General features: G+C 37.1%; 1 protein-coding gene across 1 annotated transcript; it reads right to left on the bottom strand.

Annotated features, from left to right (window-relative positions):
- Positions 1 to 10,008: 10,008 nt before the first annotated feature.
- Positions 10,009 to 17,944, bottom strand: LOC107655781 (protein Wnt-2b-A-like). The gene is made up of 5 exons (XM_016443362.1): positions 17,749 to 17,944; positions 13,922 to 14,142; positions 12,221 to 12,498; positions 11,764 to 12,028; positions 10,009 to 11,076 (listed from the first exon to the last, which is right to left on the bottom strand). The coding sequence occupies exons 1-5, from the start codon at positions 17,883 to 17,885 to the stop codon at positions 10,847 to 10,849; spliced, it is 1,131 nt and encodes a 376-aa protein (XP_016298848.1). The 5' UTR covers positions 17,886 to 17,944; the 3' UTR covers positions 10,009 to 10,846.
- Positions 17,945 to 18,729: the final 785 nt, after the last annotated feature.

The following is an 18,729-nucleotide window of genomic DNA, read 5'->3' as shown; positions in this document are numbered from 1 at the left end:
TGCTGAATGTAGAGTATAAAGAGCCAAAAGACTGGTGATAGTGTTTATCCAGTGTTTATAATGTTTCTTCAGTGGTATATGGGTCGAATTGAGGGGGAGGGGTGTGGGGGATGGCATCCCCCTTGTTGAAAAAAATGGCAAAAAGCATCATCTCTGGAAATTATGTAAATGAAATGTTAAAATTCTCTACGTATGATAATTTATGAACTAAATCAATCAGAACTCAATACGAGCTGCACACAAGCTCAAGTGAGTTTTCGTCAGTTTTTGTGCAACATGGTTCAAGCGCGCCTTTTGACGTTCTTTAAAATAAGACAACACAAGGTATGCTATTTTCTTGATTAGAGTTTAAAGTTGTTTCCCTGACATAACATTATTGTGCTGAATGTGTGACTGTGAGGTACAGAGAAATGATACTTGAGAGCCTTGAGAGTCCAAAAGCATTTACTGCATGATGAAGCCTATTAGATTGCAGTTAGAATGCCCGTATAACTCAAGTAATGAACGAAAAAAATAAATCTCTGTATCTGTGTATATTAGTTTTTATTTTTTATATTTATCACACCAGCACGTGTGTGTGATCGCAAATGTGCTATTAATTTTAAACAACAGTGCAGAGCAACACTGTGGTGTTTGAATGAATCTGTTTTTGAGCGAATTGAGTGAGCTAATGATGATCCATTCATACAGGTAGTCACTTGCTTCGTTTCTAATTGAATCAGCCATTTTGAATGAATCAAATTAATCATTTATTAAAACGGGGACTTGCTGCCACCTACTGGTGGTTTTAGTGTCATATTTAGCACAAAAACACATTCAGCAAAATATAATTTAATTTGACAAAAATCCCCCCCGTTTCAGTCCCCAGAAGGAAAACAGCTTATAAATCATAGTTAATTTAATAAAGCTCGATTTTTATTAAACAAAAATGTGTTTAAAAAATTAGACAAATTTTGTAATCTGTGGGAATCCCACCCACCAAAAAAATACTTGACCACACCATCCCCCCTGAAATTTTTTTTCAGTTCGACCACTGGGTATATTTACAAACAAATGCTGCTTAAAGAGGTTAATGACCCGGGAAAACAAATCGGCTAATGCCTGTGAAGGATGAGGACATGTTTCGCTTGATACCATCACAGGCCCTGACAGAGCGGGTGCCTTACAGCTGGATTAAATACATTTAACTGGCACTCTCCAAGGGTCTGGATTTGTTCAGGTTGGCAGTTTATTGCAGGCTTAAGCTACTGAGTGTAACAAAATCTAGTGGCAACAAGCAAATAGTGTTTGCAGCAAATACTGTCCCATGAGATCCTATGCAAGTCTCTGCTGTATTAAATTAAAGCTGTGTCTGTATTACAGTGTATCATGGCTATTTTGCATTGCCTTAGATCTTACTAAGGGGTCGTTACACCGCTTTCAACTAAACTTTGTATGAGTTTTGGCCGTTCATTTACACGACTGCATTTGGGGACCTGAAAACACAAACTTTTGAAAACGAATTTCAAAGTGTACGGTTTTGAAAACGGTACCGTTATCGTCTCTGTGTAAACTACAAAAATGTGAATTTGTGAAAACACTGACAACATGCACGTACGCATTACACGTTCAGTCTATAGGCATGTGTGAGTACACAAAGAATGCGAATGTGTGCAGGCGTGTAGTGTTTCTTTACAAAGTGACATCACTAACTATTGGCCTGTCATGCAGAATACTGCGTTTTGTATGTTGGGCAAGTTACTTCCAAAATGTTGTACATTATATATTACTAGTTACTGTCTTTTGAAAGTAATTAGTTACATTACAATATTACTGTCTCTGAATTGTAATGCGTTACACTACTTTTGAGTTACTTTTGACTTACTTTCACCAAAATATCCACATAAGTATTATAAAATGCCAAAATGTAGTTTATTGCTGCTCATTCTACACCCAGTGGAGGGTAATGTGGTAGGTCTATATAGCATAAAATTATAAAATCATATTTAGATGCCGGTATGTAGGTCTACATTAATGTTACGTTGTAGTTTAGGTTAAACACGGATAAGCAGAAACCGCATTATTACATTCATAAATAACACCGGTAAATAAAGCAAAATGTTATAATGTACAAACAATAATACCTAGCCTATAGGCAATTTTTAACGGTTTCAGAAGAAAACAAGAATGAAAAATATAAGTTGCTAAACAAGCCAAAACGAATTAGGCTAATCAGTGGCGGCGCTAGGGCGGGGCTTGACGGGGCCCATCAGAAACTTGCTTAGCCCAGGCACAGCCCCCCCAAGGATTTCCCAATGATGTTCCCTTATTTTTGGTGTCACTTTCATTAACATTGAAAAATAAACATTAAAAAAAATTGCCTAATATGTGGCCTATAAACGATTGATATTATGGAGGAGGGGTCAAGCAACACAAGCAAGCAACGCGCAAACTGTGCGCAAGCGTTATGCTGGTGAAGTTGACCCAAAGTTGGGTTGAAACAACCCAGCATTTGTTAGAGTGTAGGCATATGATGGTATATAACTGTCTTAAATTATTCCCTTAATATTTCCCTTGTGGCCCGTATAGTGAAAAACATGAGAAGAAACGTATTTACGCGTTAAACAGGTTGTTTTTGAAAAGCTGTGCACGAAAAAAAGTTGCTCATCTGTGCACGAAATAAAGCTGCTCTTAATTTTCATTGATGACTGCAGTGTTAATAATTTTAATTATAGGCCTATAATTCAATTGTATAAATTAAAAGACCTGTTTAAAAAAACTTTTAAACAACATTTTCAATGAGGAGTAGCCTAAGCTAATAGCCTAAATTTTAATTATCCTTACAGCGCGCCATACGGTAATGCGCTATGAAATTATTGCGCCGCAGTAATTTCATGGCATTTAATAATAAATGTAACCAAATAATAATAATAGGCCTAATAATAAGAAGAATGTAACAGGCCTACATTACTTGGAAATGCTAAATCCTCTTAATATTGCCAATTTTTGATGCTTTGTTTTGACAATATCTCTGGCTATCATCGACACATGATACGACGCATCTCAGCACGGCCACTGTGTGGAAATAGTTGTATGAATTGTCGGCACTTTCTTTATCTACTGTAAAAAATTGTTAGAATTTACCATGTTTTCCTGCCAGTTGGCATTGAGAGTGACTGACATTTGATGGTCAGAAAAAAATACTAAATAGATAAAAATAAAATTTAAAAAATCCCTACTTTCTCTCTTTTCTATGTGCGTTCATAAATTGTATTAATTTGTAAGTATCATATTTGGCAGTTGGCATTAGAAGTTATATTACTAATAACAGTGGCATATGAGAAGTTTAATACCACCGAAAAAAAGTGTTTCCAGGTTTTACTCGTGCTATTTCTCCATGTTGAGAGTTTGGTGTCGCACATATTGCTAAGCATTCTTATCATTTTCTCCGATAAACTGAAAATAACAGGAGTGTGTCCATCTCACAAATGTAGAATCCGTCTCTGAAGTCATCTCAACCATCTAATTCCAGCAACAGGAAATAGACAAACTATTTTACCCGCGGGATTTTTTCTCTGGTGCTGTTTTGCAGTGTTGGTAAATTCACCAGTTAATTTAGAGTTAAAATATGTTCTTGTAACTTGCGTTACTGAGATTGTAACGAGTAATAATAGATATTAAGACTTCAGTTACCAACTTCGGCACCGATATAAGAAGCGGTTTTCATTCGCACTACTCTTCGTTCCGGATGAATATTCCGGAGCATCTACGCCAGCGGCCTATTGCTACTCCGCAAGAAACGTCGGCGAAGACGTGGTAAACGTGGAGGCATCGCTATTCAACTAAAAGCTGGAATGGTTACTTCTACCTGCTGTCTTGCACGGAGTGTGTGGGATGTACCTCTTCGCCGCCGTTGAATTCGGCCTATTGTCCCCAGCTCAGTCGATTCGCCTACATTCTGTCTGCTTCCACGGATTTGCCAGGACGGAGTGCACATTCAGTTTCTGCGCCCGCTAAACAGGGGATCTCAAACAGAAAGCGATCCACCGCCGCTCAGGATGGCATTACTCAATGTGCGGTCTCTGGTAAATAAGACTTTCATTTTACATGACTTCTTTATTTCGCGGAGCTTGGATTTTCTGTTTATGACCGAAACATGGACAAAAGAGGGGGACTTAAGTCCTTTCTCCGAACTTGTTCCTCAAAACTGCTCTTTTTTAAACTCTTCGCGATCCTCTGGTCGTGGGGGAGGTTTGGCCGTTGTTTTTAAAAACTTTTACCACGGCCGCATTATTCCGTCTGATGTTTATAAGAGTTTTGAGGCTCAAATGTCTTTAATGGACTTGGCAAATCCAGTTCTGTGTGTTGTTATTTATCGACCCCCTCAGTTTAATAACGCTTTTTTGAGTGAATTTGCAGATTTTTTGGGGAATGTTGTAACTATCTACGATCAAATTTTATTGCTTGGTGATTTTAATATTCACATCTGTTGTCCCGGTAAGCCGCTATCTAAGGATTTCTGTAATCTTATGGATTCCTTTAGTTTTTCTCAATGGGTGCAAAGTCCCACGCATATTCATGGTCACACTTTGGACCTGGTATTCTCCCATGGTTTTTACATTACGGACATGGAGATCGGAGACTCAGGCTTCTCTGATCATAAATTTCTGACTTTCACCACTGCCCTCCCTCGTCGATCAAGTACTACATCTGCTCAGGCCCGCTGGGTTCGCTACTTTTCCCCTACAGCCTGCGAGGATTTTGCTACTGCTTATAAGGCAGCCGATGAATTGTCAGCTACAAATTGGTCTGTAGAAAGCTTTGACGCTAATACATATTTTAATCGTTTTAATAGCACCTGCTTGAATATTGTCAACAACATTGCTCCTTTGAAGATCAAGCGTTCCATCAAAAAATCTGCTCCTTGGTTCAATGACTCTATTCGCTCACTCCGACGAAACTGCAGACAAGCAGAACGCAAATGGCGTAAGGACAGGTTGCAGGTGTCCTATGACATTTTAAGGGAGTCCCTTTCTATTTTTCAGAAAGCTGTCAAGTCTGCGAAATTTAAATTTCTTTCAGAGATTATTTCAAAAAATCACCATAGACCAAGAGTTTTATTTTCAACTATAGATGCTGTTTTAAATCCAGCTGTTGATGTTTTCCCTGATGTGTCTAATCTCTTATGTGAAAACTTTGTGGCCTTTTTTGTCGAGAAGATAGCAAGGTCAAGACCACAATCATTGGCAGCTCTTCATATCTCTCCTGAAATAATTGGGTGCTCTTCTACTTGGAGCATGTTTAGTTTCATTTCCCTTCAAACCTGTAAAGACATTATCGATCATCTGAAACCTACTTTTTGTCCGTACGATAGTATTCCATCACACTTTTTTAAGCAAATTGTTGATACCATAGGGCCTGATCTCCTGTTTTTTATTAATAAGTGTCTGAGTACTGGCACGGTCCCTGACGGCCTAAAACATGCCTCTGTTACTCCTCTCTTGAAGAAACCAAATCTTGATGTGTCTGTTTTAGGTAATTTTAGACCAATTTCTAATCTCCCTTTTATCTCAAAAATCTTGGAAAAGGTTGTATTTATTCAACTTCACTCTTTTCTGGATTCTAACTCATTATATGATACTTTTCAGTCAGGATTTAGAAAACTATATAGTACTGAATCTGCTTTACTGAAAGTTACTAATGACATTCTGCTGGCTACAGATAAAGGGAGTGCTGTTGCTCTGGTCCTTTTAGATCTCAGCTCAGCATTCGACATGGTCGATCACTCTATTCTCATCTCCCGACTGGAAAATCTTTTAGGCATTCAGGGTACCATTTTGAATTGGTTCCAGTCTTTTTTAACTAATAGGATGTTCTCTGTCTGTATTGGAAAACACACTTCCTCAGTTGCACATCTTTCTTGTGGTGTTCCGCAGGGATCTATTCTGGCTCCAACACTGTTCTCCTTATACTTGCTGCCATTGGGTTCCATCTTTTCCAAATATGGAGTATCTTTCCACCTATATGCCGATGACACCCAATTATACCTTCCTCTTAAACATAATGATTCAAGTTCCATAGAGGTTCTGCTAGCTTGTTTACATGAAGTTAAAATGTGGCTTACACAGAATTTCTTAGCCTTAAATGAGAATAAAACCGAAGTTATGCTGTTTGGTCCAAGTGATTCCTATGATTTTGGTGATCTGGACCTTGGCGACTTAAGTTCTCATGTTACTCCATGTGCGAAAAATTTAGGTGTGTTGTTTGATTCAGGTCTCAAGTTCGATAAACAAATTAATTCTGTTGTTAAATCCTGTTTTTATCATTTACGACGTCTCGCAAAAGTCAAACCTGTTCTTTCTTTAAAGAACTTTGAAAAAGTTATCCATGCATTTATTACTTCACGCCTTGATTATTGCAATTCACTTTATTATGGTGCAAATCAATCATCCATCGGGCGTCTTCAAATGGTACAAAATGCTGCAGCCAGGCTGCTGACTGACAGTCGAAAATTTGATCATATCTCTCCCATCTTAACTTCTCTGCATTGGCTACCAGTCAAACTGAGAATAGATTTTAAAATTCTAGTTTTTGTTTTTAAAGCATTACATGGCCTAGCACCAGCGTATCTTTCTGACATTTTACATTATCACAATCCTTCTAGGTCACTTAGATCAGGCAGCCTTGGATTGCTCTCTGTGTGTAGATCGAGGTTAAAACATCGTGGAGACCGAGCTTTTGCGACAGTAGGCCCCAAACTCTGGAACAGCCTACCGGTTTCGATCCGAATGGTGTCATCACTTTCCTCTTTCAAATCAAAACTTAAAACACATTTGCTTAGTATGGATTTCTAATTTATTATTATTATTATTATTATTATTTTATTTTATTATTATGAGGATCGTGTGATGTCACTGTGATCATCGCATGATCTCACGTGTTGACTGGGAAGAGTTTTTATGTGTTAATCCAACGCCGATGGCCTGGTAAGCTCCATCTGACAGGAAGCGCGCTAACGCTCCCACCCGGCCACTTCTGCGAGCCAAGCCACACTCGTCCCCAAAGGTCACATATATATAACGCTTATCTCCTCTATAAATCTCCCCTCAAGACCAAACACTTGCTCTGGATCTGTGGACTAAAGTCTGCAGTGGGAAGTACACTGTTCCCAATGCAGCATTTCTGTATGAGCAGAGTATCCGTAAGGACGCAAATGTATTTTTAAATGGTGTAGTAGTAACCAGTATCTGCTTTATATCAGAGAATTGTGAGGATAAGAGACTAAAATAGAATTTGCTTGTGCAAAACCTGTGATCACCATTATGCTAAGATCTTGTGAATGGTAGCCAGGGAGCTGTTACATGGTTGCTAAGGTGCAGTTTTCAGTGTGTTGGGTTCAGTTTTCAGTTGCTAGGGTGTTTTTGGTGGTTGCCAGGGCATTTCTATACAGTTCCCAAGGTGTTCTGAAAAGTTTTCAGTGTGTTGGGTCTAGGGGGGTGCACCAAAGCAATCCACTAAATGTCACGTTCAGTTTTGTTTGCCATATGAAAATTGTGATTAAAATTGCTCAGAAATGTAATAGCACAACTCGCTTGAACACACTTTCATGATTTTAGGCGAGGCACTACAGGCAAAAACACTTTTTTCATGTATCTGTCAATTTTGAGATTTAGCTTTTTGGCTTTTCATAAAGTATTTTTTCAGACTAGTGGAAAGAAAACACTTTTAAGTGTTTCTTTTATAGCACTTTATCTGTTTGTGTCTGCAGATTTCAATTACAGTCCATATCTTTCTTGGTTAATTAGGTCAACCAGAACCGGGAACACTTCTCATAACAATTAATGCTGTTCAGTTGCTTTGACACAATCTGTATTGTTAAAAGCGCTATATAAATAAAGGTGACTTGACTTGACTTGACTTTCTCAAAATGAGATTTTTCTCCTGCACTGAATCAAAAAGCTCCACTTCAGCAGCACTTACATAGACCAGATTTTACAGTTTCATTCTTATCTAAATTCTGAAGGTTTCTACAGAGGGATTTGTTCATATATAATTTGTGATTTTTTTTTTTTTTTACACATTTTATTCCTTTGTGAATATTTTGTGAAAAAAATGTTCTGGCTGTTGACAGTATTATCTATGGAGTGATAAAAAGAGATATACAAAATTCCCTCTGTAAAAACCTTTGACTCTAATATGTCAACAAAATATAACAAGAATTTTAAATCTGGCTTTATCCCATGTTTAATTAGATAATGCCTCATTTAAATATTTAAACAGGATTTCAGAAAACTTGCTTGTAATGACATTACAAAATATTACAAAAAACTTGTAATGCAAAAAAATGTTGGCAATTCTCAATGTAATCAATCAACAGGGAAAGTACAGTGATATCAATTAGTTATTTTTTTTTACCCTATTCAGCTGGGGTGTCCCCTTAACACAAACAGTTACAGTATGCGCTAAAGTTTAACATTTGAGCTTGTAGGTTTAAAAAAAAAAAAAAACTCATTCCCTAACTTAATCATTGCATGTCGCTGCCTATATCGCTTCATTGACTTTTTAAGTGAAACATACCTTAATATTAACATTTTAAAGGCTCCAACTTTTCACGTTTTTTCATCTCTCACTTATAACTATAGTTTGAAACAGCTGGTTAGTTTTCAGCATAACAAGATTGTTATCTTGGACAATTGACTGAAAACGAATGCAGTTGTAAGGACCACACACGTATTGGGCTCTGAGGACATGATCATGTGGCTCGATGAATATACACAAAGTCCTCGCCGAAGAACAAAAGTTGACTGCTATTTTAGCTTTCAGCGCCTTGACTCTCTCTATCAATACATCCTTGTACAGATTAGTGCACTAATTAAAATGTTAGCCGATTCTGTTTAGGAACATACATAAATTTCAACACTAACCACGCGCTGCCAAGGGGGTAATTTTACAATGTTCAAAAGTAAACATACTCTGACATGTTTTCCACAAGTCTTTCTCAACACAGAAGTTTTTCTGGCAAAGACGAGGTGTGAGGTGGAACTGTTGAACAACGGAAAACATAATCAGACCAACTGTGGGAAATTTCTGACATTCCACAATTGGAAAAAAGTATCTTTGGATGGGATGCTGAAAATGAAGCAACAATAGAGAGCTATTGGCGTCCTTTGAGACTTCAATCTTGATATAAGAATTACAGAGGCGAAAACAAATCCGGTCAAACAGTTACAAGCAGCTCTGTTTTAAAAAATGACACCAATTAGAATGGCTTGAGATCAGAATCACTTGTGTGCAGGGGCCAAAATTAACACTCGCCGAGTGCCAAAAATGGGTAAACATTGGCTTTGGCGAATTAATAAATCTAAACAAGTTAGGTTTTTTTAGTTTTTTTTTAGGAACTGTTCCATAATACATGGTTGAAATCAAACAGTGAGAATGATTCTGAATTGTGATTATATGAGTGATGTTCAATTCAAATCCATAATACACAAACGTGTCTTCTAACGATTTTGAAAAATATTTTTGAAAGTTCATTGAAGCTCACAAAATAAGTATTATAATATTTAAAATATTAAAAAACACTGACTGTTTGGATGCTGTTTGTATAGCAACGACTTTCCTTTTTGGCCTCTTTCGTCAATTGCAGCTTGCACAATGACAAAATGAACTTCCACGGTCTTTACCTTACAAAGTTTCAGGTTGCTTTTGATTAATGGTGCCACCATTTTGGACACGCAGTACTGACCATCGTGACAACCCGAGCACTTCATTGACTCATCCATCTTAACAGCAAATTTAGAAACAACCATGTTGTCAAACTAAGGTGCTTCATTCAGCGCAGCAAAATGAATGGCGAAAAATGCCAGTCATGCTTACCTGACTATTTTTGCTGCTCAATCTCAGTAAGCGGCTGTCTTATTTTAGCAATGATTTGACATTTAGTGTGGGTTTTACATGAGGACATATATATGAAGCAAGCAGTAAAACATTCAAAGAGGCCATTCAGCTTCAGAGATGTTTTTTTGAGTAGCTGGTGGTATATCTTTAAATGTATCTTGAAGATATCTTGTTTAGTTGTTACTTTATTAGATAAACATCACATTTCATTAAGAAATCCATCAGGGAAGATATTGATTTGATCGTAGACAATTTATCGCAACCAAACCAAACCAAAAAAAGTGCTCATATTCAAAGGGATATTTAAGTGCTTAGGCATTACAAAGATAACATGAAAGATATATTTCTCTGATATACAGTGACAATGGGATGTCACAATAAATTGAACATTGATCTAATTCTTTCATGCACAAGTCATGTATCGAAAATATACTCCATGAAGTAAATGAAGGGAAACACAGTTATCACTGTTTAACATTTTTACAGCACCCTTCAAAGCATTATTTTGGACGATGACGTGGCATTGTTCTTGGTGTGAAAAGCAATTTATTGCTATGTTCTTTGAGAATTTTGAACTGATGCTGTATATAGTTTTTTCCCTAAAACTCCAATACATTTATCAAAGCTGTCCAAAAACATAATTCCATGTTTAGGCACACATATGATCAGTAAAATGTGTTTTACAGTTTGAAAATAGTGAAAGGATTGTGTCCTGATCACAGTTCATTCTATTAAACACCAGACAATGCCCATTGTATGATTTCCCATGACACCAACCGTCTACCAGTGCTCCAGACTGGCCTGTGATCTCTGCGCTTGCATCATTGAAGGCGGATAAAGTTCAGGGTTCTGCAAGTGGAGATCATAGTGTTATAGTCATAAACTACATATCCCACAATGCGGTGGCCGACTTCAAAAACCTGAGAACAGAAAAGCACCAGTAGCTGCTGATTGGTCATGGTCATGGTAGTCAGGTCAAATCCAGCCAGTCGGGTTTCTTATGTGGTTTACAGGTGTGAACGTCCACAGTTTCCTCACAGTTCCTGCACTCCACAGCGCAGCACCATTTGAACTTGCACTCGCATTTGCTCACACGTTTTACACGCGTGGTGTCGTACCCGCGGCCACAGCACATGACCTCGCAGCCATCCATGCCTCTGGAAGACTTGTTACACACTCGTCCTGCTGTTCCCAGAGAACCTGAAATATAGATGCAGAAATAGAATATATCAGGGTCATTATTTTCCATTTAGTAAAATTATTCCATTGTGAGTCACTTATTGAGATCAAGACCTTTTTCTTTCGAAAAATGTTACATGGTAACTATAGTTTTTCCATGGGACAACTGGGTATTTTCGAGCCTGGGTCATACAGTATTTCATCTCAAAACCAAAAATGAAACAAATAAATTATAATAAAATAAAAATCTACATTTTATTTCTTTTTAATAAATAAATAAACTTAATTTTGTATTTGTCATTTCAATATTCTGGTGGTTTTCAGTACTATAATTTGCAATAAATTTAAATTATTACTGTATTACAAAAAATATACTTAAAGACAATTATTTTTATTTCAATTGGCATAAATTAAAGGTAGTGCAACAAATATTACTATGATGTATAAATACTTTAGAATTGAATGCATCCTTTTATTGCATTGCAGTAATACATTATTTGAGAAATGTGTTTAATTTTCATTAAATGTTACAATGCAAAATCTAAATCCTTACATTAGTTTTATATTCTTTAAAATGCAAAAATGTCTTATTTCTATCTTGGGACTTTGGGGTGAAATATGATATTTTCTTTGCCCAATTACTCTTAGATATCCCAACTATTATTGAAGCATGGTATAAAAAGATTTAGCACGCTCTTTGTTGCTTACCTGCCGATCGGTCCATTAAACAGTAGTCTGGAGAGTTCTCAATGTATACTAGATCATTTTTGGTAGTTTTCTTGTAATCTCGGTCAGTAACCATGAAGCCTGAACCATCCTGGTTCATTGTGACCTCAACAGCAGTATTGTACTTCTTTCTTAAGTAGTCCCCCGTTTGCCGGAAATCAGACATAGCCAGCCAGCATGTCCTGAGAGCACATGACCCACTGACTCCATGACACTTGCATTCAGTCTTCATAAAACGCTTTACTGCCTAAAGAAAACAAAACTCAACCATGACCTATGAATCACTCAATGACCCAGATTAAAAGACAAGCTCAAGTTTTTATAATTAGCTTTTCTAATGTTAGAACATGTTTTATAAACCCCTTCAGGATCATAAACTGATTACTTGGGGTTTATTTTGCAATGAGAATCAATCAAATGTGACAATCTTGACACTTACCATTCTCCCACAGCGGTTGTTGTGCAGATTCATCAGTGCTCTGGCATCTTTGACCATCCTCTCTCTGGCATCCACAAAAGCTTTGGCAAACTTGATACCGTAATTGATGTTGTCGCTACAGCCGCCCCAGTCAAAGTCTCCTTCTTCATCACTCGCCCGGCCTCTCCTGTGGGTGTCACAACCGCAGATCTTCAGCTCTCCTTGACTGCACGCTCTGGTGATGGCATAAACCACGCCAGCGGAGGAGATTGCATAAACGAATGCTGCTTCACGGCTACCTGATGGAGGAGAAAAGTGGGTATTTTTTATAATAGCATGTTAAAAATGCAGAAAATGCAGTTCTATTGTAATGCTTCAAAAAGAAGTTTAGTGTATAATTTCTGCACCAAAATGGGTTATGCACACTGGTTTATGTTGAGTTTAGTGTCAGCTGGGTTACAGTTGCTTACAGAAAGTGTTTTAACATTTAAAAAGTTCACTTTTGAGTAATTTTATAGAGCCAAGCAAGCTGATGAGGCTTAAGGCTCTTACTATGGTGTTAAATCCACTGTGCTTTTGTTATATCAGCTCTCTAACATCATCCCTACTTTTAAGCCCCTTGGCTGTGCAGGAGGCCACCCTAGAACTTTCAGACATTCGACTGATTTAGGCTGACACTCCTTCACCTTTAGTTTGCTTTTGTCGATTGCACACATAGCCTTGAGGTGTGTTTTTTTGCCAAAGTAGTGCAAAATGACCCCTATTTTGCTCATTTTCCTCCTCCAACTCGTGCACTGAGCCAGAACAGAGGGTGATATGTCAAAAAGAGCAGCTTTGTCTGTCTGCCAGAGTCATCTGCACAAGTATTTACATCTCCTATTACTGTTTATATATCAGCCTGAACCCCCTCCGACTAGCCACTTGTATTTGGAGAATATCCACTCTCTGTCAGACTTTCGCCCATTCTTGGGAAGTGGAGACTTTTTCCCCACCTCTATCCAACATTGTCTTGACTTCATGCTTTACGCAGATTTTGTTCTTGTATCATGTAAAGTGGTAACGTAGCACTATTTACTGTACGCCTTATGGGCAAATATGCATGGGTGAATCTCACGAAAACATATCCAGGTTACATAAAGATATTACTTTTTTATGAGGGCTGCACAATTATTCGAATTTCTAATCGCGATTACAATTATGGATGCCACAATTACATAATTAATAATCGCAATTACAATTTCAAGGGAATAATCGACAATTATGATTTTTGTCATAATCGTGCAGCCCTATTTTCTATGGTGGTTCGCCTTGGATTCCCTGCAATAAATATTTTACAATTTAAATAATATATTTTTATTATATTAAGTATTTTAATATTATTGTTTTATATTTCATATTATTTTTTAAATATTTAAGTAATATATATATATATATATATGATTCTACTGTAATTAGGTGTTTTGCATAACAATAATTACATATTTGATGAATATTTCATATTTGATGAAAACTTTGTCAAAATGCTGTCCTAAAACTGTCTTTTTCCTTATGCAGAATATGCTTTCTTATTCTTATTCACCTCTGCACACAGCTTGATACTTTATGGAATATAATGCTTTTATACATGATACAAGGTTGCATAGTTCATGCATGTCATTTCTTATTACTGTATGATTTGGATCTCAGCCATTGTTAGGAATAAAGTGTAACACAAACACTGACTGCGCAACATGACACGGCCGAACACAGTATGGTCTCTCTCCAGCGTGCTGCAGTTCCAGCGATGGTGTCGGAACTGGTGCTGGCATTCTCGGATCCACTCTTTGGCTCCCTCTCCGATGGATTGCATGAGATCTGGGTGTCTTTGGCAGAGCTGCCTCTGCTTGTTCACCAGCCCTGGAATGTTGTCACATATGACCCGTGCACCTAACGCACCAATGTACCTGCAGAAACAAACAGAGTCACATTTGTTGACTATAGCGTCTGCTAAATGAATAAATCTAATGTATAAATGTCCATTACTATTGCAGTAGTTGGCCAATGTCTTGTGATTATAAATCAATTTAATGCATAATTATTGAATCAATAACGCGTGAAACTGACTTTATAGTTGAGTAGGATTATTTTAGTTAGCCTGCTCTTCTGGGTCATCTGTATTTGAGATTGAAACTTCAAAGTTCATGTTAGCCACACTTTAATACACGGCTTTATGGAATGTTTGATTCTGGCTGGTCAATCATTCTGTGGTCAGATATTTTTGCATAGTGACCAGTGACCACTAAACTGAATAATTGCCCGTTTTCCCACCCAGCTGATTTCCAATAGCTGTGCTACTTACATGTCTCAGTTTCATGTACATGTTTCTTCGCAGATGATAAAATAATTTCAGCTTAAATAAATATTTCATGTCCCTTTATTTAATTAAGATATATTGCGATAATGAGACTCCTATGATACTTTACTGTCTCTGCAAAAACTTGAAAATTTCTGTTCACAGATTCTTACATTGTTCACCCAAAAATGAAACTTCCAACCGAGTCTCATGAGAAAACGTACAAATTTTACGAGGTGGCCATTTCATATGAATTTGCATGATGTGATTCGTACAGAAGTGTATGATTTTTAGAAAAAGGCCCACCCCAAACATGAATAAGATTGTATGAATTCATGTCGTATACCAATTTGCCAAAACATAAAACAGTTGCGAATTGCCATGATATTGCATTGAAAAATTCTGTCATCACAAACTCATGTTGTTCAAGACTTTCGTTCTGCTGTGGAACACAAAAGAAGATATTTTGAAAAATGTCTCAGTGTTTTTTTTCTCCATGCAGTGAAGGTCAGTGGGGTCCAATTTTGCTTTTATGTTCCAGAAATGAATAAAAAGTCATACAGGTTTGTAACAACATGAAGGCGAGTAAATGATTACATCTTTTTTTTTATTTTTAGACAAATTAACCTTTTAAGGACTATTTCATACTCCCTCAATTAGATATATCCCAATTTGTCCCATATCCCACGGTTCTCTGTTGACAAATGTCTACAAGAGTGCAGCAAGAACTGACAATCTTAATAATAATACCTTTCATTTTTAGGCGCCTTTCAAAACACTCAATGACACCGTACATCATAAAAGGAAAGCAATAAAATACAAAGCTATACAAAACACACAGACATCAATCAAATTCATACAAATCTTGCATTGATATTTGTCATTATGTTGCAGGTTTCCTGCTATTGCTGCTAAACAGTCTGACAAATACCTGGTGGACTCTTTCTGTTCAAGTGCACACACAGACACCCTCGGCGAGGTTTACGCTGTGCTCACGCACCCTTGTCTCTTTCCCGGATCTCATTATCCAGTCAGTCGTGTCTGGGTTTGTGCGACAACACTCCGTACAAACTACTGAACAATTTCCACTCCTCTTATGGTTGTCCCTATCGCTCTCGCTCTCACACACACACTGACATACTAGTGCAAACATACGGCCCAACGAAAGACTTATTCCTCTCGCTATAGCATCCATGGGAGGGCCTGCTGTTGTCGGCTTTGCACGGTTGCCCTGTTGATCCTTGACACACAGAAACACAATCTCGCTCTCCCTCTCTGTTCCAGAACACTTATCAGCTGTATGCGGCTGGGATTGGGAAAGGCTGCTGCACGTGAGCCAGAAAACCGCTACGCGTGAATTGATTGCAATGATGACAACAATCCCCATAACTGTATAAATTACCGTAGAAACTGAGAGATATTTATCACAACTGGCTCACACAGTTTTGGGCATGCTGCCATGGCTGTCCTGCAGACTCACACGTTGAATCCCGGCTGCCTTATGGAGGGCACAAGGGGCCGTACGTATAGTTATTTCAATATAGATGATATAAACGATAACCCTTCTTTTCCTATTCATGAAATACAGTATTATTGTCTATCGTGAGAGAAACCGAGCATTCATTTTAATTGAAAATATCAAAAAATAGCATGGAGTGAGATTATGTTGTTTACTCAGCTGTGGGGCACTAGGCAGTGCGCTGATGTTGATATTGTTACCTCTGAGACGTGATGGGAACTTATGAATGCTGCAATTAGAGACGTTTTTAAAGGCGAAGTCTGCCATTGTGTCATCATGTCTGGTGATGAAAAGCAATAACTTCAGAACTAAATCACTTCAAATCTATATAACCCTAGCAAGTGTGTTTATCTGGAGTGTTCAGCATACAAGTAGGTCTGCTGATGCAGCCAAGCCCTGTCATAGAACAGTCTGGAATGTGTTGATCAATGTCAGTTTAAGACATTAGACTCCTCTGTCTTTACTAACAACTGCCCTGAGAAATTATTAAACACAGTACTGTATACATTTCTGCCATCACCTGCAATCTAGAGCTTTTCTTTTCTTTTCTTCTTTCTGATTGTCTCATTTTATTTGACTTTTTCATTATTATTGGTGTGATTATACTTAGCTTTTTGCTGTTTATTTACCATTTTAGTACTTTTTATTTGTGTCATTCATATATCACTAACTGTACATCACTAACTGCTCACTCTTTTGTTATCATGCTCTGGACTATGAACCAAACTAGTCTAGACTGAAAAAAAAAACATCTATTTAAAGAGGACTGACTGAAAATAAATAATATAATAATAGAAATAAATTATATATTCTATTATACATTATATATTCTAATTCTATAACTCTAATATATAAATATTCTATATATATAACTCTCTCTCTCTCTCTCTCTCTATATATATATATATATATATATATAAATGTTGCACCACAAGCATTATATTATATACTTTTATATACTTTTTCCATAATGTTAATATCAATCTAGACTCACAAAAGTATATTTATATTAGCTGAAAATGAATTATTTTTTAACTTTAAATCCATTATTTCACTACTGTAATCTTCTCAAAAAGACATGCTTATATATTTTGTAGCCTACTTTTCTAGGTGATCAAGCGTGTGATTTTTCCGCCAGGTGGATTAAAAACAAAACAAAAAGATGACCAGGATCACATATTTAAATATCTAGTCATATCTAGTGATTAACAGAAGTTGGAATTTTCTGAAATTCAGCGGTGCTATTGCATTATGGAAAAATACGTGTTTTTCCACCCATACAAAAGTGAATATATTAAATATGATGTAGGCTACTATATAAACTAAATACAAATGTACTTTTCTAGTTAAATCCTTACAGTCAAATTAATATCTCAACTTCAATTCATTTTAATTCTGCTTCCTTATAGGCCTACTGATCTAGGAATTTCTATCATACTTTGGAACCATTCCAGGATCAAACAAGACTCAAACGAGATCTTAAACTGAAATTCATATTTTTTTGTGTTTTTCATTCGTAAATGAATTGTTGTTATGTTCGTAACGAATGACTGTTGGTCCCAGATTGTGGTATACATTCAATGAGCGTAGGCTACTTGTTATTAAGAACTTTCTGTTAGTTTTATTTTAGGTCTAAAATTAATCAGTGCCAATGAGTGACTCTTGTGCCACTTTGAATAAACACTTAGAAACACCTACCACCAAGACGAGTCCCCGCTAGGAGTAAACAAGAGCAGCAGTAAGATGAAGGGCAGGTAAATCCTGTGAGCGGTGCCGCTCGGTTCACGGCGTGACACAAATCTGTCCTCGCTTCCAACTCCATCAAACTCTCGCATGTTGAACACGGTCAGTTTGTAAATGTTTCCAAATCCCCCCCCCCAAAAAAGGAAATAAACGGTCACAGGTTCATATCAAATCGTGAGATAATTTATGTTTCATTATTCAAGTAGCGTTAGTGTATCTTTCCACGTTAGAATCGATAAAGTTACTCAGAATGAAAACAGAAGCATCCATATAAAATATTTAATATTCATTAGTATCCAAATGGAGTTCCTTTAAGTCGAAGAGCAAGTGGAATCTGAATATTGTCGTCAAAATAGTTATCATGGTTCCTAATTGCGTCCGGGCCGGTCCAGTGAGAGAGGTACAGTATCTGTCCCGCAGAATCAGATCCAGAGTCGTATCTCGGGCTGGCTGGGGTTTCTGCGCGCTCATTGGCTGGAGTCAGCACGAGGAGGCGAGATGAATGAGCGCGCGTCAACACTCATTTCCTGATGCTTTCACAGATATAAGCAGCGCTTTTAAACACATTGTTAGAGGCGTTACTCTGACCACTAACAAAGTAGACCATCGTTTTTGGACACTACCACGATGGTAATACCATGTTTTTAGTACCTTGGATTAATAACAATATAATTTAATGTCGAATTTAGTAAGGGAATCGTGCTGTACCGTGGAATGCAGTGACTTAATTGACCGAAAGATTTAGAGCTTAGGCTACACCTTTAAAAATGAATGAATGGTTTTGCATTCATAACAAATATCAAATCAAGTTTTGTTTATTTTAAAGACAGATAGCACAAGCAAGCTTTTCAAGCATTTCACAAAAAGTTTGAGGCAAAAATTGCTTGAACAAATTGACTATCTTCTATCTATCTATCTATCTATCTATCTATCTAT

The sequence above is a fragment of the Sinocyclocheilus anshuiensis genome, unplaced genomic scaffold, assembly GCF_001515605.1.
Source record: "Sinocyclocheilus anshuiensis isolate Anshui unplaced genomic scaffold, SAMN03320099.WGS_v1.1 scaffold1575, whole genome shotgun sequence".
NCBI classification, from domain to species: Eukaryota; Metazoa; Chordata; class Actinopteri; order Cypriniformes; family Cyprinidae; genus Sinocyclocheilus; species Sinocyclocheilus anshuiensis.
This window is presented reverse-complemented; position numbering and strand designations above follow the sequence as displayed.